The sequence below is a fragment of the Leuciscus leuciscus genome (assembly GCF_965113295.1).
Source record: "Leuciscus leuciscus genome assembly, chromosome: 2".
In the NCBI taxonomy this organism is placed as follows: domain Eukaryota; kingdom Metazoa; phylum Chordata; class Actinopteri; order Cypriniformes; family Leuciscidae; genus Leuciscus; species Leuciscus leuciscus.
The window spans coordinates 41,188,664-41,212,679 of NC_138726.1; the positions used below are offsets into that span (position 1 = coordinate 41,188,664).

The following is a 24,016-nucleotide window of genomic DNA, read 5'->3' on the forward strand; positions in this document are numbered from 1 at the left end:
CATTGGCTTGCAGACTAGTAGAGATAGAGAGTTCACCTTGCTGCGCCTGTGTGTGAATGTCTTCACTGTGCCGTTTTGCACACAGGTGGCGATCTTGCCCACGTACAGGGGATTGTTAAAAAGAGTCTGGTCTTTAAGACTAAATTGTTGGGACCAGTCCCACACTGAAGGAAAGCGCAGAGCCTGGTCCTGCCCCAGGTGAATACTCTTACTGCTCGCAAAATCCTGAAGAGATGAGAGAGAAAGAGGCAGACAGACAGAAGGGTAGACATCAGTTCAAAGAGGTCAAAAAAGTGAATGAAAATAGTATTAATATTGATTTCTTGCTATTAAATATAAACTCATTGTAAAGTAGCTGATATCCAGTTTAGCTGTTAGTTAGCGGAATTGTTGACAGTACATGCTTATGCATAAAATGAATTCATATATTTTAAAGAAAAATATAATAAAAACATAATACTTCTGTTGTCATGTTTTATATAGCTGAAGATCACGAATTATTGCATGCTTTATTAGTTTGTTACATTATATATATATATATATAATATAATATAAAATTTGTATATATTACTAAGATTATTATTATTATCTTACAGTTTCCCAAGTAAGACACAGGTGATAGTGACAGTTCAAGAACTCCCTTAGATGTCAATAAACTAATCAAGCATGCATTAATGCTTTTTAAATGGAATAAAAGTGTGTAGTGCAAAACTAAAACTAATTACAAAACTTGTCAAAAAGCATCTAACCCTGCTGTGCTCTGCTCTTTGCCGGGGGCAGTTGAAGAGGAAGGTGCTGAAGACAGGGACCCACATACTGTCCCCCAGCACTGTCAGGTACACCTCAGTGAACTCAAATGCTGCTGGGTACTGATTCCACAGCTGCCACACACAGTCCAGGAACAGCAGGAACAAAGGAGACTGTAGACAGAGAGAATAGGAACAATAAAAACAATTTACTTCACATATAAGTACCTCTTATAAATGAACAAATAAGATACTGGAATCTAACTGATAAAAGCAGCACTACCTCCTCTTTGTCACTCTTCTTCAGATGGTTGCAGCGGTCCAGGAACCGATGGCCAGCCATCACCCACTCCTTCTGAATCAGACCCTGGAAGCCATGCAGACTCCTGCAGTGAGGATCACACATCAGCTGCACCAGACAGGAAATCACACAACTCAGGTCCCGGTCCTCCTTCTCTGCTCACACACATACGGAATGAAGGGGCAAGATCATTTATCACTTTACATGAGATTTACAACATATTACATTTGTCTATAAGACACAACAGAACAATAAAAGGAATATCCCAGGTTATTTATAACTTCATGTGTGTGGACAGAATTTGTGGGATCCTGATTACCACAGAAAAAACGTTGCACTTACAATGGACGCCAGCCGGAAGACAGCACCATAAATAATTTTGTTTCAAATATGAAAATTACTACCACACAAAATAATATAATAGAAAATAATAGAAAAGGGCTACTTACCTAGGAGTATGACAGACACGTGTCTGCTTTCCAGCATATAGACTACGTCTACTGCGTGCTTCAAAAATGTCCTGTAAAAAAACACACACCACACCAATCTTACAAGTGCACACAACTATCAACATCTGAAAACAGATTTGTTGAGACCTAATGCACAAACAGAAAGCCTATGCCTGTTTCCAACATTTCTAGCATGAAATAACTTCTGGCACAAGCTGAAAGCTCATATATGATGTGTGGTGACTACTGAGTGTTTCTCAATCATACCTGACATACTCCATCCATCTTGAGCTATCTAAGGATGACAGCCACTTCTCTTCAGACTCCTCGAAGGGTTCTGCATATGCATATAAATACAGAAGCAAGCAAAAAGACACATTAGAGCTAAAGTGGACAAGGCAATAAACAGATTATCTACTGAAAGACAGCTTAGATCATTTAATAATTTTACAGATTTTATCTAGTAAGAGTATCAACAAACATGTTTTTAATGGCACCAGGAAGCACTGTGTGGGATTCTTGGAATAACATTCCTGGCCTTTACTGTAACCCAGTCTTAAGCTAAATTATTAACCTGAATAAGCCTTGTAAGTATTTCCTACAGTTAAAGTCTTATTAAACTGAGTGTGTACTGCAATCCCGCTTTTCTACAACAGGGTATTCATTACCTATAACACAGATCTGCCTCAGTTTCAGAAGAGCAGTCTGAATATCCTGGATATTTGGGAGGTTTTTGTCCAAATCCGACTTGAAGACGTCACTGCGCAGGGGGTGACTCTTAATGATGGCACTGGAAATCCTACAGAAACACAGATGATTTAACCACTGCTAACTGGTGATAAATACAGAATATGACAGCCTGTATCTTTGGATATCAGCAGATCTGGCAACCCTACTAGGCTCATGAGATCGGAGATGAGTAAACAAGCACAATCACAACATTTTATGAAATTTCAAAAGCAATGAAATGATACATTTCGGACAGTTATTTTCCCAAATATTATCAAATAAAGCTGATCTGCTGTATGATTAGTGTTTTATTTAGGCTTAAAACGGAGGTCAAACCAAATCTATTTCCCTTAAATTCACCATGAAATCAAAACTGAATTAGATTTTTTTTATTATTATTCATGTATGCTTGTATTCTTTAATCAAAAGAACTTGCAACGACATCTCTTCTCTTCTCTGATGACAAGGGCAGGATAACCTGTCACTCACATGAGATCACAGCAATAGCAAACCACAACGATCCAATCAATTCCCCATGGACAAAATCAAGTCCTGCCCTAAATTTTTTCTTGTCTGTGAAATGTTTTTCTTGTCTCTCTTTCTTACCGCTGCTCCACCTTCCTTTGCTGCAGTGGGTCACTGATGTTAGACATGCGGACCAGAGCGCTCCCACTGGAGTGATTCCAACACCATAACTACAAACCAAAGCACATACACACATAAATACTCTTCAAAAGATTAGCCGATGTATGTTGACACACATGGTTGACTCACAACTATTCAGTGAAAATCCATCCACCAAGTAAGCCGACATGATTTCTCATTCTGCAAAGTTTTAAACTAAGACACTAATTGATGACTTTCTCTCTGAGTAAGAGCAAAACAGACTGGGGTAGTAAAAGTGATTTGTAGATTTCCTCCCCTCTAACTCCAAAACCAATAATCCAGTCCGGTAAACGGCGCTCACCGGGATGCGCTGGGAGTAAAAGCAGCAGGCATATTGCTTCAGATCCTGATCTGCCAGAGATACCGGAACCACAAAGAACTCTGGGAGACTGCAAAGAGCAGAAAAAAAGGAATTAAATTCCACATAAAGGGCTCCTGAAACTGTCAAGCACAATGAAATACGTGACGCTTCTTTGTGTTAGTATTATAAACACAATGACCTGATACTGAACTGCATGTGGATCTGTGAGATCAGTGCTTTCATTCCAGAGGATTACTGCATTCCTGTCTGTCTGAGCAGATTCATATGAACCTGTCATCATTTAATCAGTTATCCTCATCCTGTCAGGAGATTTATTAGGATGACTTCAAGGGGCCTTTTACACAACACCGTTTACAACGAAAAACTTTTTATGTGTTTTGGCCGTTCATTTACAACGGTGCTTTGGGGCCTGAAAACATAAACTTTAGAAAAGGGTTTTCAAAGTGCAAGTTATTAAAAACGATTCCTTTATCGTCTCCGTATAAACTACAAGAACATGAATTTTTGAAAATGAGGACGTCATGTGCATGCGTATTACAGGTCCATATTGTTTCTTTACAAAGTGACATCGCCAACTACTGGGCTGGCATGCATAACACATCGTTTTTAATCTTTGTCGCGGATCCGTGTGAACGGATCATTTTGACAATGTTGTCGTCTGTGCGCGTAAAACGCGAAGGAAAAACCTTTCAGTTTTTAATACATCATTGTCCTGTAAGCGTACCATAATTCATGTTCACTTAAACAATGCCCATTTGTCCTGTACATACTCATACCTGTGTTTCTGTTACATTTACATTTACCTAAGATGCTCATACTAAAAGCTGTTTGCAAAATAGATCATTATTTACATGTGAACTCTCATATATACACACTCACCTGGGTGAGATGAAATAGCCTTGATTTATGGTACACACCCTCCATTCAGAGGCACCGGTACGCTTGATTTCTCTGTCCCAGTCTGAGGAGCAGTCGAACAGGGGGGTCTGCAACCCCCCGCCAGGGTCAATACCATTCACTGTCTCATCTAAACAAACCAGACATGTACATGCTCATAAGGCAGTCCAGGGATGCATACTCATGAGGGGTGAAAAGGTGAGAGTTGCAGGTGGTTATGGGACATGTTTACTGAGGTGTGTTTTATTTAAGGATATGCTTACAGTGCATTAAATAATTGTGATTTTCTTAAACACATTAATGCTTTAATAAATTATAATAAAAATATATAAATTATAATAATAAAATGTAATAAGTAATTACATAATTTCATTTTAATAATAAATCTCATAAAATAAAAAAACTTCTATGGCCTTGAATTTACAAAATAACAGTGATAATGGAGACATAAACTACCGTTCAAAAGTTTGGGGTCAGTACGATTTGTATTTTTCAAGAAAATAATACTTTTATTCAGAAAGAATGGATTAAATTGATAAAAAAAAAATGATTCATCAAATAATCTTGAAATCAGTTAACTAAATGTTAAGCAGCACAACTGTTTTCTTCATTGATAATAATAAAAAATGTTTCTTGGAATGATTTCTGAAGGATTTCTTCAGATCGACATATTGTAACATGAATTTACACTGAAAAGCAGTAAGTTTGCATTACTGGTGGTGTCACAATCTCCTACATGCTACATTCTGTCATTTCTTAAAACTGTGTTACAATGCAGCCCAATAATAGCAGCCATAATAATCTTAATATAGGCCCTGCTATTCACATGAGCAATTTGCATTCCCTGGAAAGTGTCCTCATGTTTTGACTTGCAGGGAGGCTGAATGTATGGACAGCTCAACTCAGTTTGGCAATCATTTGCGGTCACAGTCGCACGTGTGTTTTCATACCCGTTGATCCATGGTATCGCTTTCCGACGTATTCAAAGCCAAAGAGTAGCTGAGGGTCAGCAGGGTGGGAGTAATGAGCGATGGCCAGACAAACCTGTGGGAGCACACAAAATGACCTTCATCGTTAAAACATGACTAACAATTACTAACAAATTGTTTGAAGTCCAGTTTACCTTTGCAAATACCAAATGCTCCATTACAAATGAGAAATGTACTTAAATATACGTAATCTTTGGAAGAGATTTGAAAGAGCTTTTGGGAGATAAAATTAGCCTGTGTTCAAATAAGCCATCATAACTGACATTTCCTGCCACAGGGTACTGGAAAAATACCACCTGAACTGCTTGATTTAAATTCTAGGCACAAACCAGAGTTAGGTCCCGAACTGGTTGATTTCCCCACACCCAGGACTATATAGTGCAGTTTGGGAATTTTTCTCCCTTTTATCTGTTTTCCTGCAACACCTGTTGGTCAGATCAACTGTTCATTAATTCAGAAGAGCTTTTCTTGGCACAGATGTTGGATTCAGGCATGGAAATATTCAACAGCACTGAGTGCAGAGCACAGGCTAGGCTGGACTTTTACCTTAAAGGTGCTCTAAGCGATGTCACATGTTTTTTAGGCTGAAACATTTTTTGTCACATACAGCAAACATCTCCTCACTATCCGCTAGCTGCCTGTCCCCTGAACACATTGTAAAAAAACGCGGTCTCTGTAGACAGCCCAGGCTCCACAAACGGCAACAAAAACAAACTGGCCCAGCCTGGACCACGAAACATAACAAACAGTGTTCCAGCCAATAACCGACAAGAATGATTTGGGGTTGGGGGGTTAGTGCGTGTGCACATGAAGGGGGGTGTGGGGAGAGGAGGAGAGAGAAGCATGAAGAGGGAAGTTAGCGGGATGAAGAGGAGGGAGGGTTGACCTAGCCTCCGTTTTGTTTGACAATACTTCGAACGTCAACAAGAAGTGACGTCACCCAACAGTTAACCAACATATATTTCTCTTGCTGTATTTTACAGATTAGTCTTTAATAAATGCACTCTCTGTATGTCCCACATAATTCATAGTTCACCCAAAAATGAAAATTCCGTCATTATTTAGTCACCCTCATGTCATTCAAAACCCATAAGACTTTGGATCTAAGACTAAAAGCATCTTCTTTTGTGTTTCAAAGATGAATTTATGGCTTTGGAACAACATTAAGGTGAGTAACTTAACAGAATTTTCATTTTTGGGTAAAAGTGTTGAAACTTAGAAAACTCAAATAAGGGGTCTTTCACATAATGTGTTTTTGCATTCCACTATACTACTTTCCATTGTTTTTCTAAGTAAACGTGGTAGAGGGATGTGTTTGACCCCTGCGCTTGAGTCTTTTGCAGCATCTTATGCATGACACAACAGAGGCCCTAAGGGGACATAGTGGTTGAAAAATATGAGATGGGAGGAAAAATAACAAGTCAATGTTTTTGCATACTCTTGCAAAATGTTTGAGTTCCCCTGAGAAACTTTGCGTTCACTTGCAAAACCTCTGCATTCCCTCACAAAAACGTTTGTGTTCGGCTACAAAACTTTTGTGAGAGAACGCAAAAGCACTGCCTGTAACAGATGTCCAACCCAAGAGCAGTTTATATACAAACATAAAACAAAGGCATGGCATGGCAGGCATTGCATGAACTAAGAACTAAGAACTAAGAACTAAGAACTAAGAACTAAGAACTAAGAACTAAGAATTATGAACTATGGACATGGACAAGACAAACATGAGGGTTTAAATACACAAGGCTAAATGACAAGACAATAATTTTTCATCCCATCTCATATTGTTTTCTTCACCATGTCCCTTTAGGGGCTCTGTATGACGGTCACTGTGTAAAAAAAAAAAAAAAAAAAAAAAAAAAAAGGAGCGCTCAAGTTAAAAGAAGTACAACCTTTAAAATACGCATGTCTAGACCTTGTGTTGTTTTTTTTTCATTACACATAATTTCAATGCAAAATCACATTCTGTGTGAATGGCCTCTAAATCTTGTGCTTCTCAAAGAAAGAACTGAATGCTTGTACTGGTAAAATTACATCAACGTTTTCAGATGCTTGTTTGTCAGAAGTGTTTTCCTAAGGAGATAGGTATAGGAAACTCTGAAAAAGAAAAACCTGCTCTAGGGACAGAAGTGCTGGGAATTAATAGTGACAAATATGGAAACACAACAGAGAAGTGATGTGAACAGCAGCTCTGTAATTTCCAACTGGATATTATGAAATTACCAGTTGGCTTTTTTCCATTGCTCATAAAGAAAAACAAAGTATTTTTAATGCCACTCAATATTTAGCCTAGCCTATACGAAAACGGCTCATTAAAACCCAAAAGCACGCATAAAAGAGTCCCTCCTCCATGATCCAAATACAATATTTGACATTTAGTTCCATTTTTGTCCAACCTGAGCTGAGATGTCTAACTGACCCCCAGAGCTCTCTGCATTAGACTCCATTTGGCTCCTCCATAGTACTAGCACCAGAATATGAATAATCAGTGCGCGTTGCAACGGCTGTCAAGGAAACGCACTCTACTTGCCCTTCACGTAAGCTCCATAGTTTAGCGTTCAGTGGCACTGAGCAACAAAAGCATCAGAGAAGCTCTGGAACGGAACTTCAGGATAAATGTGTGTGTTTGCTAAGCGCTCAGAAAGTGAGAGCCGCGCTCAATGGGCTTTTTGTTCCTCTTGTTTTTGTGGTGCTTTTCTTGCCCCTTTCTCCCCCTTCCTTCACACATTCTCAGGAGTTGGCAGACTGTTTAGAGCTGAACTCTGGCATCTCTTTTTTCCTCATTCCCCCTTACTTCACTCCTTCTGTACCTCCAAGTTATTCCCCTTAGATTTTGGGCCCTGTACTTGGTGGATAACTGCAGGTGAAAAGCTTGGCTTCCCTCACAGTCTTTTTCCCATTACTGAAAGGAAAACTCCCTTTTCAGCTTTCAAAAATATAAACAGCTCTTAGTGCAGCCTTTGACATTCTAGTGACTAATACATGATGACTAACAATCATTCCAAAGATGCTGTGGAGACCATTAATTTCGCTCTGAGTCATGCTACAAGAATGGCCAATCAGGGCTCATTATGCTGCAGGAATGACGAACAGGAGGCCGTTCTCCTCTTCTGACAGCCTTTGAGTCAGGAGCACAATGTGGAATGTTCGTTTTACACAAAGTTCCACATTGCCTGGCAACAGCAGCTGTTGTGAAGCAACAGGATGGGTTTGTAGGCCGGTGTGAGTCACAGAACTCGGACTTCATCGCATGATCTGATCAGCTTGTATAAAGAGCTCTTTTTATCTGCTTTATGGCACAGATATATATAACGGGAGGGAGAGACATTCCTCAACAGAACATGCTTTATTTTATGAGGCAGAGAGCCTCTGATGGTTTTGGTGGGAACTTTCAAATACTTTACTGCAGTGCATTTTTTGTCCTTTTAAGTCTATCAGTAGAGAAAAGTAAAAAACATCTGAAGCGAAATTTATTATTTTTAATTTTTTTTCAGTTAGAGACCTATGAGGTTGTAATGAAATGCTAATCTAACAATTGGATGAGACAGTATGAAAAAACTAAATCATCATTACAAAAATCACTACCGTTCAAAGATTTGTGAATTACAATATATATATATTTTTTTTTTTATATATATATATATTTGAACATTTAATTTATTCCTATGACGACAAAGCAGCCAATACATCTGTTTTCAGTGTCACATGACCCTTCAGAAATTTGCTGCTCAAGAAACATTTCATATTATCTATGTTAAAATCAGTTAAGTGGTTTAATATTTTTGTGGAAACCACTATTTTTTTCAGGATTTTTGTTAATGAATAGAAAAAAAGAATAGCATTCATTTGAAATCGAAATCTTTTTCAACAATATAAAAGTCTTTATCGTCACTTTTGATCAAATGCATCCTTGCTGAATAATTAATAGCTGAAGTATTAATTTCTTTTTAAAAAATAAACGGTAGTGTATGAGGTTAAATAGTTAATAAATTACTCATTTTATAAATCGCTCAAACACTGTCCAGCAGCAACACCACTGGACAAAGTTTATTTGGCCTCCCTTGAGCTCATTTTGGCCTCACAGATGTCCTTTAAAGTGGAGTGCATGTGAAGGGGTTACTGCAAAACACATGTGAAAAGTAATGTTAGAGGAACCAGTGCACTGTAATTGTACGTTTTTGGCTGATTACACTGTCTTTATTAAGATTAATGCCTGACTCTTTTGACTACAAAAGGTCCACAAATCCATATCAATGAAAACTGATGAAAATGAATGGACTAATTACAAAGTAAACAACTCGCCCATATGAACATTACCAATGAAATTCCCATGCAAATGGAAATTAACTTTTTAACCACAAAGTTTGGTTAAATTAAATGTTTACAGGAGTTCATTATCAATGATTTGAATAGAAGGTGATTCTTAAAGGGATAATTTCACCCTAAAATTCTTATCTGCAAAACACAAGAATAAATGTTGAAGAATATTTGTAACCAAACCATTTTAACTTCTATTGTATATAAAAAAGTTGATAAATAAACCTAACCCACAGGTGAAAAATATGTAAATTATGACAGAATTGTTATTTTTGGATGAACTATGCCTTTAATAATTATAGCCAAACATCAAATTGAATTAACACAAGATATTCTTGCTACTGACTGTCTTACTGTTATAATATATTTTGAAGCAATGTAAAAATATAAGGAAAGTGGGAACTCATATGCACGTAATCAGGAAACCATGATTTCATTTCTCTTTTTTTATTTGTATTTTATTGTATCTCTTTGAAATTGTACAGCACTTTGGTACACTTGATGTTTTGTTTTTTAGGTGCTTCATAAATAAATGTTGATTTGATTTAATTTGATGAGGGCTTTGCATGCGCATTTCAGAATCTACCAAATACCACTGGTTTGCAGTGGGATCAGTGTCCACCAGACAAAGAAGGTGGATGAAAGCAGTGCTGTCTAGGTAAGGAGAAAAACTATAATCCTCTCATCCTACAACCTCTCAGTAGGGAAGGGGAGACGACGAGAGGGGAGACTTCCTGAAACACCACAGGCCTACAGTTCTAGGAAAAGATTCTTGCTTAAGTGGGACACTGACAAAAAGAAAAGATCAAGGCTAAATGAGTGCATAAAACCGCATACACAAAAAGGCAGAACACTGACTGAAATTAATACAAATCATAAATCCACTTCATTCCAGGACTGGACCCAATAACATGCAGGAATTTCTCATTCGTGTTTACAAATTTTACTTCAGGGAAAAACATCCAGACTTCAGCAGGGGCTGCAGTCAAACCTATTAGCTCTTAATCCTCTCTCAGACTAATCCAAAAGCGTCAGGAACCCGGAGGAGGCTGTGAGGCTAGTTATTTTATTGTGTGTGTGTGTGTTGTACCTTTTTAGCACTCTCGGGTCCAGCTTCATCAAAGCGGAATCGGATGATACGGAAGTCTTTGCAATAAAGGATAAGCTCTGTAGGGTTAAATTTCAGCTTCTGATTGGATCCTAAAATCTTCTGCTTCCCCTTTACATCATTCACTATTAAAAAAAAACACAAAACAATCTTATTTGGATTTTGTAACCATTACTGATAGTGAAGAAGAGAAAGAGGACAGGTAATGATGGGGAGACGATGGGAAAATAAGATTGTGGCAAGAGGCAGAAATTAACTTGTCATTTGCACGAACACTACAACACTACAGAAACATGTGTCAGAGAATGTGTACTTACTGCCAAGTTTACTAATCTCACTATTGGATAGTACACGTGCTAGTGAGCAGGGGGAGTATAATCTGTATTATGTGTAATCTGTATTACATAATGTTCAGGCAAACAGTCTGAAGGCACAAAAAAAATCATGACCAGGTCTGAAAAGTAACAACAACAAAAAATAACAAAGAAAAATAATAAAGGCAGTTTTCCTTCCCTAAAGTAACTACCAAAGAATACAGAAGTGATAATTAAGACCACTTTTCCATTTTCAACACTCCGAGTTCTAGAGAACACAACACTATTTTTATCATAAGAGGAGTTCCTCTACCCAAGTATCATGTATATCCAGCCATGGATCAAAAGAGGAAACGCTCATATTAACTTCATGTTAGCAGAACTGGTGATGATCACACAATCATGCTGTTTATACATATATATTGTAAATAGACTTTACATTTTTAAACTCGCAAAATCAGATTAAAATCACTTTTGACGCACTGAAGTGCCTTGAAACGCACAGCTTAATTTAATGTGTTGACGTGATTTCCACTGAAACAGGAAGACAGGGCGAGACATATTGAGCAGCTCTTTCCCTTATTTTAAACAGCCAATAACGTTTCGTTTATATCACAGCTCAGCCAGAGCCGTTGAGCTCGGCAAAGCCGCATTTGACAGCCACAGTCTAATAGATTTAATATGAAACTGTTTATTAAAGCAAAACAGCGACCGTAATCGTACTGAGGATGTGTAGTTTGAAAAGTGTGTACTTTATGTTGGTGCATGGCACCGATGTTATCTCTTCAACCTGTCAGTGCTGTATCTAATGCCGTGTCTGCCTAACCGTTTCTCCACCTAATCTCCACCATGTCGCTTTAAAATACAGCATTCTGTGTAGAATTCAAATGGGTCCAAGTCCGATACGTTTTGTGGTCTTCGTATAATTCTATACGAAGACCACAAAACATATAATTCTGTTCATTAATTGATGTTTGTTCATAATAAATCAACTGATGTTAATTAATAGATCTTATCCTAGATTAATAAATGCTTCAAAAGTATTTTTCATTATAATTTCATGTTAATAAATGTAAATATACAGAAGCTTATTGTAAAATGTTACCAAACTACTGAAGGCTCATTGTGTTGTAGATAAAGGTGTAGTATAAGTAATACTTTTGTAAGAAACTTGTATTATTATAAATTTAAAAAAAGAAACAAACAAATATGAGCAGATAAGGTCTGTGTGATGTGGTTCAAAATTAGCTTTCAGTCCTGTAATTAATACAGTATAGACAGCCTCCAAGGGCACTATCCCAGACTGCAGGGGTCACTCTGCCTTACTGACAGATCGAAGCCTCAAAGAGAGGGTTTTTTTCCAAGCCTGAATCTCTTATAAAGGACTTTTTGTTGAATCCACACAGACAGACAGAGAAAAAAAAAATTTGGGGGGTGGGGGGTGTTGGGCTTAGGCTTCATGCTATATCTGTTTAGCACAGCAATTCAACACTTGGGGGGCAAAGTCAGCAATGAGGGGAGTGCAAGGATCTAACACAAACAAGATTAATCGCGGCCGGGCTCAGGCTGCAGTCTGGCTGGATGAGCTCATCTACAGCTATGCTAAAAACAGCCACCCAAACAGGTTCTGCAGCTACGCTACACTTTCACGAATGTACACATCGCTCGTGGAAAAATCCAAGCGAACAGGGTTACAGTCATGATTGTTTTTGTTATGTTAATACAAATTCTGGGAGAACACACAAAGGGAGATTAAACTAAGTACTGGTTAGTAAAAAAGGCTACACTTTTTTCTATGGTCCACTTTAGACATTCTTCTAACTAAGTAACTTTGCAATGACTTGTCAACTAACTGTCATTATAGTATTAGTAGACTGTAGAAGACTGTTATATTATGGTTGAGGTAAGATGATATGTACTTGCAAAGTGACTTATAGTCAGGAGAATGTGTGTTGGGGGAGCATCAAACTAAAGTGCCAGCATTATGCTGACAGTCTACTAATACACTACTAATACTGTAATGAGAGTTAGATGACATGTAGTTGCAGTTACTTATAGTTAGTAGAATGTCTAAAGTGGACCATCGAAATAAAGTTACCGAAAAGAGATGGAGAACAATCCAAGTTTAAAAAGAAGGAAACCAGCGACTGTATAAAAACACATTTGCAGGCACTGAAAATGAGGAGAAAGGGGAGAATGGCAGAAAATGAAGAACAAAGATCTCAGTGCAAAACCACGTCAAGCAATATGATGTCAAGCACAACAATGATCGCTCACTTTTTCAAGACCTTTGACTGGGTGATGGAAGTATTTTTTTCCAATCATTTCTTGGATCAATTCTCTTTAAATTTGAACAATTTAAGCTTCAAACCAAAACAAATTGAATCGCAACTTTACAAACTATAATTTGAAGCAAAAAAATAAAATAAAATGACGGACGACTTTTTGCGAACATCAAATCAGCAGCAACCACACATTGCAAAAGTATTTACTATTAGCATCAAATACAATATCATAAAATTATTAAAATATACAAAATCTCTTGTTAAAAACACAATATTGCAAAGTTCACTGCAAGTACAGGAAACTGATTCGATTTTGTCGTTCACAACACTGTACGTGTGTGGGAGGATCCAATGACAGTTTGGGGTTATGAAATCCTGCCATAGAACAGTTTACTCGAGCCGTATTACTCTCCTCTACAGAGTGCACGCTGTAACTGCTAAGCTGATCTTTGATAGTCATTCAATTGATAGTAGAAAACAGCAGCAGAAAAAGCCTGAAGAGTGGCAGGTGGTCTGCAGGTGTTGTTAAGCATGGTGAAGTATGTTCATGTGCTGTTGAATTACCTGTTACTACCTGCTCCACACAAGCCAGTGAGATATCATGCTCGCCCAGGAGGCGGTGGGTGCACTGGAATCTCTGTGAACAGTAAAAAAAGACATGGATTATTTTTGATTTTATTATCGTTTTGTTGACATTATCCTGCAAAGAGAACCCAATGAGCTATGGCTTCCATATGAACAGATGTAATGGGTGACCTTTATTAGCTTTAAAGAATGTAACAATTTACTTCTCTTTTCAAAGTAAAGTCTGATCATCGGTTGTCTTAGCGGTTTATTAACAAGTTTAACTGCTGAACAGCAAGGAGTGACTATAGAGGTTAATATGTACAGAAGATTTCACTGCTCTGGAAAAGAACTTTGGCTTCTTTTCCATGAAATGGTCTGAAAGACAGGGTATGTATTTCCCTCCTTATATGCCACATTTATCCACTCTAGTTGGGAGTAATACTCATGACACCAATATAATCAACTGTATTACATTGTATAAATGCATAAAACTGTAAACAATTTCACCTATATGTTTGTGTATCTAATCCGGAACCGTTTCCTCAATACTTAGAGCTGAAGTGTGTAATGAGTCAACTACAGTGTATGTACTGTAAGTCATTAGTAGGTTCATTCAAAGCCACTGGAAGGCAAGACTACAACCTTTAGCCAAAAAAGTATAACGTTACGGCTTTGGAAGTACGCAGGGAAGCCGACAAGAGGCCGTTTTTTTAAATGGATGTCAATGAAGGAGAGGCTTCACTGCGCTGAATAAACAGCTTTTGTGAGGAAATAGCTAATCATTTCATGAATCGACAGCCTGTTCGCTAATCTTCAACATGTTTTACACTAAACAATACTTTTGTTGGGAACTGTGTAGATTTTATCTTGATAAAAAATTCATGTTTTTAAGAGAAGGCAGAGTAGGGAATGTCACGAAAGGTACTGTAAAACTCACTCATTACTGGCATTACCACCAGCAAATGTGTAGTAGTATTTAATAATAGGTGTTTACCTATTATTTGCTTCATTCAGTTGTTGTTTAATAGAAATTAAACAATATCAATGTTTTTCTTTCTTTGTCTTTTAAGATTTACTAATTATAATAAGACTTGAATGACTATGACTGCCATACTGATACACTATGATGCTGATATAATGCATTCTAATAAACAAAGAGAAAATAAATAATTTAATTATAAATATTGTATCATGTTGTTTAATGAAAAAGAAAAAAATAATGATGTGTTCACCTCCATGGCTTCCAGGTTTCAACAAATAAATTAGACTTGAATTGTAATGATTTATGACTGATGTGTATCCCTAATAATGATAATGAATGAAGGTAAACAAAATACAAAGATTTTAATAAATAAATGTATTCTTTTTATGGCTTCCAGAATTTTTTTGTGACTATATCACTGCTGTGTGCCCAATAAAACTTTTTTTAATAAACAGATACAAATCTAATCTTAAATGTGGTTTTATGCGCACTGTAGCGACCAGTAATCTGCAGCTAACAGAGCAATTCGTGCTCTTTTTTTCCACTCGGTAAAGCACATTCCACAAACATTGCGGTCCTAACTGTACATTTACTAGTGATATTACACCAAATACAGAACATTTTTCACAAGACGAATGTGCTAATCCACAAGAAAAATTGTGCAACGTAAACTGTAACTGACTGTCATAAAACACTGACGTCACTGCCATTACATGATAGGCTGAGGTGCCTGACGTGATTAAGTTAACCGTTATGCTTTTTCAAATGGTAAAAGCCACAGACCCTCTCATCATCTCCCAATAATAAGACAATCGCTGGTTAATTTTCCCAAAAAGTTAAAACACTGTGGTTTTGTTTGTGATGCTCAGTAATAAACAAGTACAAAATAGATAGACAACTACTGTCAGGATTTACTAAAGACACGCAGTGAAAAATTTGCTCTGAAAAGGCATAGGCATTCTTGTGGCTGACCTTATTGCATATGCATTTGTAGTAGTTTCCCTTTCAGATGCAAAATTTATGGGAGGAGAGTATTTAAATGAATCACACAAGGTATTTGCTCCAAAATTTACAGACAAAAAGAAGAATGTCTTAAACCAGACACTAATTCGCACTGCTCTTGGTAGACTGAGTTGGTCATTATGGAAATGATCTGGCTGCGTCTGTGTTCTTTAATTTGCGTTAAAGTTATACGTATTGCGTTAAGTTTCTAATTCTCACCAACAAGTTATGGAGAATAAATGCTAGACTACACGCCAACCATGATGCTCACAATCCTTTGCCTACATTCAGGCCTTGAAAAGATTATTTTTTCTTCAACTACGAGAGATGTTTCTGGGCTAGAAGGTGAAGTATTTTCCACTTCACACTGAAAATAGCTGAACAAGCTAAATAAAAATGTACACACATGTATTTTCTGCCAGCAGAATTGTTCAGCAATTCACCAAAAAAGAAATACACCGAACAGAAAAAGCTAATCTTTTTATTTATTTAAATGTTGTGATACCATTCAATAAAACCTGCAATATTATAAACTAAAACCCTGTTTTGTAAGTGTTTAATAATAAACCCATATTACAATCACTGCTTAATGTCACTGTGAGGCTTCTTTGAATAAATATGTCTTTAGGCAATAGGCTTCTAAATCAAGGCAGATAAATACTGACTTCCAGATAATTCTGAGCTTACCTGTAGTGGCAAGGAATTATGGGGAATGAAGGAAACCTTGAAGTTGGTACACACAAGTTTCCCCCAGAGGCCATCCTGACAGCTTTCTGTGCTGATGCATTTCTTTACAAAGTTCGCCTCATTCACAACTATTTCACCTGTAAAGAAGGAACAAGGAAGTGAGATTTAGAGGAAGGGAAAATACTACAATCAGCTGAGTAAAGGATGACTAGCTCACATTTTGACATATATGTTAAAAGGAGATGTTGGTGCTTCACCATGCTTGTATTTAACATGTACCATTGATTTGTTTTGTTCTACTCTAGCAAATTTTCAAGAGCTAAACATACATCAATGAAACGGCAATCAACCACTTCTGGCTGCTAAATAAACAAGCTGTAACACTACAGTTCCTCCACAACACACAAGCAGAGTCTTATTAGACTTTGCACTCTCCACATAGGCAGAGTTCAGAAGCAACTTCTGGATCACTGACCAATGGCCACTCATGTAACACACACTTGAGCCCCTTCATAATGGCCTTCCAGGGAAAACCCTCTCCTGAGAAGCAAATGTGTGACTCCTTTCATGTTGGTTGAAAAATGATGCCCTATTAAAAGAAATGACCTGTTGTGCTGACTAAACAGTCACATAAACTTTTACCATGTACCGAGAGTGCACATGCATGCTGAGAGTCCTGAACATTCTCTCTCGCTCTCTCTTTTTTTTTTTTTTACACAAACCAGAAATGAGCAGAGTTCAAAGGCAGGTGTACCAGGAACCAACATAGGCTTTCAGGATGCAGAAACACACCAGGTTTGGGACAGAGACTTTTGTTTGCACTAATAATACTCATTGGTGCAAGTGTCTATGCTGAGCTTTTGAGTATTTAGAGTGAATCTAATATAATTCTAAAGAGACATTCACACCAAGGACAATAACTATAAAGTTTTATAAGCGTTCTAATTCTATCCGAATAGGGAAGTCCACAAACAGCTGCTATAATGATAACACAGAGGAACGATAAAGTTGGAATCACTTTCAGAATGATTTTTTTTCTAGCAGATGAACAATAAAAATATTGACAGCTGAACAGAATCCACCAAACTGTAAAGAGCTTGAGCATTTAAAATGGCAGACAATATAACTGCAGCGCACGCTGTTCAGAGTAAACAGAAGGCAATGTTGACAGAACGTTGGTTTGGACGCAAATATAATTATATATCTTTATAGTTATTGTTTTTGGTGTGAATGGGCCTCAACTAGGGAAGTAGGCACGAGTACCCAATTACTTTGACATCATAGCAAATTGGAATGCACAAATATTTAAATTTAGGAAAATACACCATTTATTTATTGTATATATATTTCATAATTATACAAATCACTATTTATTGTATATAATAATTATATATTGGATATTATTTGTGTAATGTTATGACAGATAACCAATAAATGACCAATACTAAAAAGAAATTAGAATTAGGTCTAAATAAATTAAAAATAGTTATGATGTTATAGTATGTTAAACACTCAAATCAATTGTTTTAAATGCTACAAACAAATTTAGGCAACACATCATAATGTACAGTGTTGAAAATGGATATTCATTTTAAAGTTTTAACATCCTTATTGAATGTATATAAACAAAACATTTAAGAGGGGAAAAAACTGAACTTGAGTAGTCAAAAGTACACTAATTCAGAGCATGGTTTAAAATTGTGGGCTGCAGCCAACATCTTTACTTCCGTCTCTGGTTGAACTTAACATAAGTCACACACATGGGAAATAAAGAAACCCACATTGCTTCATTCTAAACATAGCACTTCCTCCGCTTTTCGCATCCAGTCACATTAAGAGGTAAAATGAACAGAGATCTGTGTATATTGGAGAAGAATAATCAAGCTGCTGAGAGAAAGAGTGAAGGAGAAGAAAACAAACTCCAGCTCTTGTGTGAGCGCAGTGAGCAGTGTTTGTCTCACAGCTGGGACTGTTTCAGGGGTTACAGTAGGGCAGGATACAGGCTAGCTAAGATGGAGGTTGGGCACTGTGGCAAAATATTGGTGAACACTTCACTAAATGTCAAGCCATTAAACCAGTAGGTCAGCCAGCTGATTTTCTGAGAAAAATGATTAGTTTATGACTGCACCTGCTTGGAATTTGAGCCTGCAGAATTCTGGAGAAAGCTCTGCAATTTTCTGAGATTTTTAACAGGTCTGGTTCTCAAACTTCTCACCTTATTGATGAACAGTAATTGTACTTTGCGAGTAAAGCTGCAAATTCCTCCCTTAACGTCAGCTGCCGCCGTAATACAAATCTTATGATACATGCAGCATGATTAAGTGAAAATTGCTGCGCTGCATAAGTGATAAATCTATTAGGGAGAGCACATTTCTTCAAAACAAATTGTTGCATCATAATGAAGTAAGCGTGCTCAAGGCATGGAATGCTAAAGCGCAATGTGAGTGCAGGCCTTCATGGGAGGACAATGGTGCTTAGTGTGAGTACGCCCTGAAGGCCCGTTCACAACAAGAATGATAACTATAAAGATAACTATAACTATATCAGTGTTCACACCAGCGGACAATATCGTTCTGTTTATTAAAGAGGCTACATACGATTTTCTGAAATTTAAACTCGCGACTGACACCTGTGGCCAAAAAACGGAACTGCTCTTCCTTTCTGCTCGCTCTCGTACGTGCACACTTCACAAGTCATCCGCTGCAAAGAAGTCAACATTATGTTTACAGAGGTAAGAACAGTCAAATACATATATTGTTTGAGAAACTTCGTTTGTTTGCTGACTAGCGGTGGTGGCAGAGTGATCTGAAACGTTTAACATGAACGCGCTTGACATCACATCCGCAGACAGCGCGGGAAAAATCCGACCCGACAGAAAATAGGAAAAATAGGATACAGGCTTATAGGTGCACCCACTGTGAGCGGACAAGGTGTCAGTATGCTCATCAGGAGATGTTTGAGTCATAAATGGTAAAATAAAAAGGCTATTGTTACGTTTATTTTGGGGGAAAAGTTGCATATAGCCTCTTTAAGCATGCGCTGCAGTTTTGTCGCCTGCAGCTTTAAATGCTCAAGCTCTTTAAAGTAGGATGAATAAAACATTTCTGCCAATGTTTTTATTCATCAGCTGGAAAAAAAATTGTGATTCATTCCAACGTAATCGTGTCTCTGTGCTGTTGTCGTTATAGTTGTAGAGTGGACTCTGCTATTCTTTTATATTTAGAATGATTTTTAGAACTATATCATTATCGTTAGTTGTTCTTGGTGTGAGTGAACGGGTCTTAAAGTTCCCCTGTGGTGAAAATCATGTTTTTAATGTTGTTTATGTCTATGTGGTGTTTTTAATATGCTTTAAGACAAACCGTGTGCAAATTCATATGTCAACACCATTGTTGAGTATTTTCTCCTTAAAACTGCAGTGAACCAAAGACAGTCTCAAAAACGCAATTTTAAATCGCTGGTGTTTCTGACATCACAAACTACGCCAACGTGTGACCGCCAACGAGTGTATCTCTGAGCTGGTGTAAGTGAGTGGAGGCAGGGCTAATTTGAATATTCATAGAACCGCATACTAAATGAAGCAAGGGTGTAGGGTTACATTTAAGCTATTTTAAGGCATTAAGAAAAACATTTTCAAGTAAAAAAACATTTAAATATGTGATTTTGGATATCAAAGATGAGTTTTAAGGGATAAAATTATCGACTACAGAGGGACTTTAAGATCTTGGTATGAAGCCACAATCTCTTATCACCCATCTTCTCACGACTCACATATTCACAGGCGTTCACCCACTCGCAAATTTCAACTTCCGCTCCACATGCAGCCTGGTCTGTAAATGGCCATGACAACATATCAACGTGTGTCTGATCAGCAATCTACAGGGATTAACCAGCAGCTCATCCTCTCTAATCAACCAGTAAACGGCAAAAGATCAGTCCAGAATGGGAAGGAAATGCACATGGTAGTTTGGCAGATGCACTATATGAATGCAGCAAGACAACACCACACTGAAACTGTACAAACAATATTTCTTAAAATAACAGCATCAAATATACAAATACACCATGTGACCAGGCTTCCTGTGTTTACATCCTGTTAGAAAAGTGGGGTTTAAGCGGGTGGCATGTTTGATCAGAACACCTTGGGTTGTGTTTTTCTTTGAATTTGGACAACAATTATAGCAGAGCTAAAGTATAAAATTGTTTCTATGGCTGAAGCAGGGACAGAAGACGCTAAATATTGAAAGTGGAGGAAACTGTGTACTTAAGGTCGGATCGATTTCGGCACAAGAATTCTCTCTTGTTGCATTGTGCTGCAAAAGTTACACTTCAATGGATCAGAGCAACATGATAACAAGAAGAGGCCTAACAGAGAGAGTGACAGAGGGAGAGAGAAAGAGAGAGAGATGTGTGCGTGGGTTTGTAAAAAGACACCATTCATGAGACAACGGCCATGTTTTGTTGAGATGACTAGGCACTATTAGGCTTCTATGTGTGTAGGGAGTGGTAGAGTGGTTTAAATAGGAGGTCAATCTGAATGGATACATTCTACTAAAATGTCACCAAATGCAGGACTGAAAACAATCCACAGAGTTTGACGAAGACAGACTATTTTCTTTTTCTTTACAACACAGAAAGCCATTAGGCCTTTTGAAGTGGAATGCACCAATAATAATTGTTATGCCTAACTTGCCTTTGATTACCATCTAATGCTCATTTCAAGTTATAGTTTAAAAACACTAATTTAATAACAGAATCCCCAGATGAATATCTATTTTTTATACCGTACATTATAACTTTAGGATGCTGAAATTCACCTGTATTTAAAATGACTGATTTTAGTTTTGTGTGTTTTATTTTAAAATAGAACAATTTTAATATCCGCAATTTATTATATCAATAATGTGAAAATAATTCAAAAACAGAAAAACAAATAAGAGTGCGTGAAATATAAATAAAAACTACTTATATGACGAAATAACTTTATATGTAAAGCTTACACTTTCTGTAAAGCTGCTTTGAAACAATATGTATTGTGAAAAGCGCTATACAAATAAATTTGAATTGAATTGAATATGACAATGATATTGTGGTCTCAAAAGCTTAAGAATCAGAAGGTTTTAAAGACATCTGTTTACTTCAAAAAGCCCTGCTCACAACAATTCATGTGCATTGCAAACATTATATCAGTGTTCAATTATCATAGATGAATTTACAACATACACAACTGTTAAAAGTTTGGGGCTTTAGGAAGAAGTCTCTTATGCTCACCAAGGCTGCATTTATTTGATCAAAGATACAGTAAAGTAATATTGTGAAATATTACACTTTAAAATAACTGCTTTCTATTGTAAACTTTTTAAAAATGTAATTTATTCCTGTGATGGCAAAGTTGCATTTGTTCCTATCATCAAAGTTGAAAACAGTTGCGCTGCTTAATATGTTTGTGGAAACCTTGATAGATTTTTTTTTTTTTTCAGGATTCTTTGATAAATAGAAAGTTCATTTCATAGCATTTATCTGAAATAGAAATCTTTTGTAACTTTAGAAATGTCTTTAATGTCCCTTTTGATCAATTTAATGCGATATTTACAAAAAAATTGCATATAAAAAAACTTTTGAATGGTTGTGTACTTGGTCAACTTGTCCAGTTCAAAAACAAAACAAAAAATAAACCTTGGTAAAGGAACCAGCCCTTGATATTCTGGTACACTGTACACTAGCTAGAGTATTCAAGCTTCTGAATACATTTTACCACACCGTGTGCCACCCTGCTATCACCACAGTCCACAAAACACAGTGACAAGGGAGGTTTTGTTTTAATTTCAGATGAGGAACTAAAAAATGCATAGCACGTCTATTTTGGAAACAGGGAAGGTCCATGATGTGCGGCTTAATTATAAGGGGTGAACGCAGAGTACTTCCTGAGACGCCACAGCACTACAGCCTTTCTGTTTATTTCCCAACACTTCTAGGAACAGAGAAACTGTCTGGATGCATTAAGATCTCCGCCATCACAAAGCTGGAGCTGACACGTGTTGTTAAAGGGTTAGTTGACCCAAAAATGAATTCTGTCATTTATTACTCACCCTCATGTCGTTCCAAACCCGTAAGACTTTCATTCATCTTTGAAACACAAATGAAGATCTTTTTGATGAAATCTGAGAGCTCTCTGTACACTCCATAGACAGCTACGCAACTACCGCCTTGATGTTTCAAAAAGTTCAGAAAGAGATCAAAAAACGAATCCATATGAATTGAGTGGTTTAGTCCAAATTTTCTGAAAAGACGCGATCGCTTTATATGATGAACAAATTTCATTTAGGTTTTTATTCAAATATAAACATTGATCAGCGAACATAAACAGAAGCTCAATCTAACTTGCTTGACGTGCGAGGACAAACGTGAATGAACACAAGACTGAACACAAGTTCTTGCACGTCAAGCGAACATGCTTGATCTTCCGTTTACCACAATTGATGTGAGAGTTGATGAATGTTTAACTGTGAATAAAAGCCTAAATTGAATCAGTTCATCATATAAAGCAATATTGTCTCTTCAGAAAATTTGGAATTCATATGGATTTGTTTTATGATCTCTTTATGAACTTTTTGAAGCATCAAAGTGGTAGTTGCGTAGCTGTCAACGGAGGGATAGATTTCATCAAAAAGATCTTTATTTGTGTTCCGAGGATGGACGAAAGTCTTGTGGGTTTGGAACGACATGAGGGTGAATAATTAATGACAGAATTTTAATTTTGGGGTGAACAAACTAATGGCTTGGAAACATTGGATCTGCCAATGCATCGGTTAAGAAAAGTAACAAAAAAGCAAAGCTTTATATTTATTAGACTGGGAGGTTAAAACTACCTGTCAAAACATGAAGCCTTTATTCAGAAGAACCCGGACATTAGGATTAAAGGTAGAAGGGTACACACCCTATGCAAGTGTGCTTGGCAATGGTAATTATAAGACATACGGGAACAGGTTTGATAACAGATCCCATTTCTAAAACCAGGATGGGATAGAACAGTCTCCTAAAGATAAGTGGTCGTGATACTGATCAATTGATTTAGCAAGCATTAAACTAGTTTTGAATGTGTTAAAGTAGGCAGAGTACACAAGAGCAAGGCTGCTGCATACACTTTCCTCATTGTTGCCATAGAACAAATTCTTCATTCTGTACAAGAGTCGACTAAAAAGGGTAATTCACACAAAATGAATTCCAGCGTTATCATTTACACACTCATGTTGTTCAAACCCGATATGACTCGCTTTCTTCCATGGAACACACTATGCACGGCTCGCTCTTTTCCATGCAATTACACACACACACACACACACACACACACACACACACACACACTAAAAAAGAATCATAAGAGAGGTCTATATGATTCATATGCTATATTCCACATCTTCTGAAACCAAACAATGGATTTTCATGAGAAACAGATGATGATTTGTGAATAACAGTTTTTAATCAATTGATCCAGTTCACAAAACTGGTATAAATGATTTAGTCACGATTGGACTGATACAGGTCACAGATCTGAAAGTCCCTTTGCAGTCAATCATTGTATCCCTTAAAACTCATCATTGATTATCAATATGACATTTTTAAATGTTTTTTTTTTCTGTGAAAAGAATTTATTA

At 37.0% G+C, this 24,016-nt stretch overlaps 1 protein-coding gene across 1 annotated transcript in view; it reads right to left on the reverse strand.

Annotated features, from left to right (window-relative positions):
- mtmr10 (myotubularin related protein 10) overlaps positions 1–24,016 on the reverse strand; it is a 32,397-nt gene that overhangs the window by 2,586 nt on the left and 5,795 nt on the right. The window contains exons 3-15 of the mRNA XM_082156112.1: positions 16,362–16,498; positions 13,688–13,760; positions 10,507–10,649; positions 5,061–5,154; positions 4,093–4,240; positions 3,193–3,280; positions 2,832–2,920; positions 2,165–2,295; positions 1,764–1,833; positions 1,497–1,567; positions 1,030–1,202; positions 750–920; positions 37–225 (exon numbers count right to left, since the gene is read on the reverse strand). Coding sequence (XP_082012238.1) covers positions 37–225; positions 750–920; positions 1,030–1,202; positions 1,497–1,567; positions 1,764–1,833; positions 2,165–2,295; positions 2,832–2,920; positions 3,193–3,280; positions 4,093–4,240; positions 5,061–5,154; positions 10,507–10,649; positions 13,688–13,760; positions 16,362–16,498 — 1,577 coding nt within the window. The remainder of the gene's footprint in view (positions 1–36; positions 226–749; positions 921–1,029; positions 1,203–1,496; positions 1,568–1,763; positions 1,834–2,164; positions 2,296–2,831; positions 2,921–3,192; positions 3,281–4,092; positions 4,241–5,060; positions 5,155–10,506; positions 10,650–13,687; positions 13,761–16,361; positions 16,499–24,016) is intronic.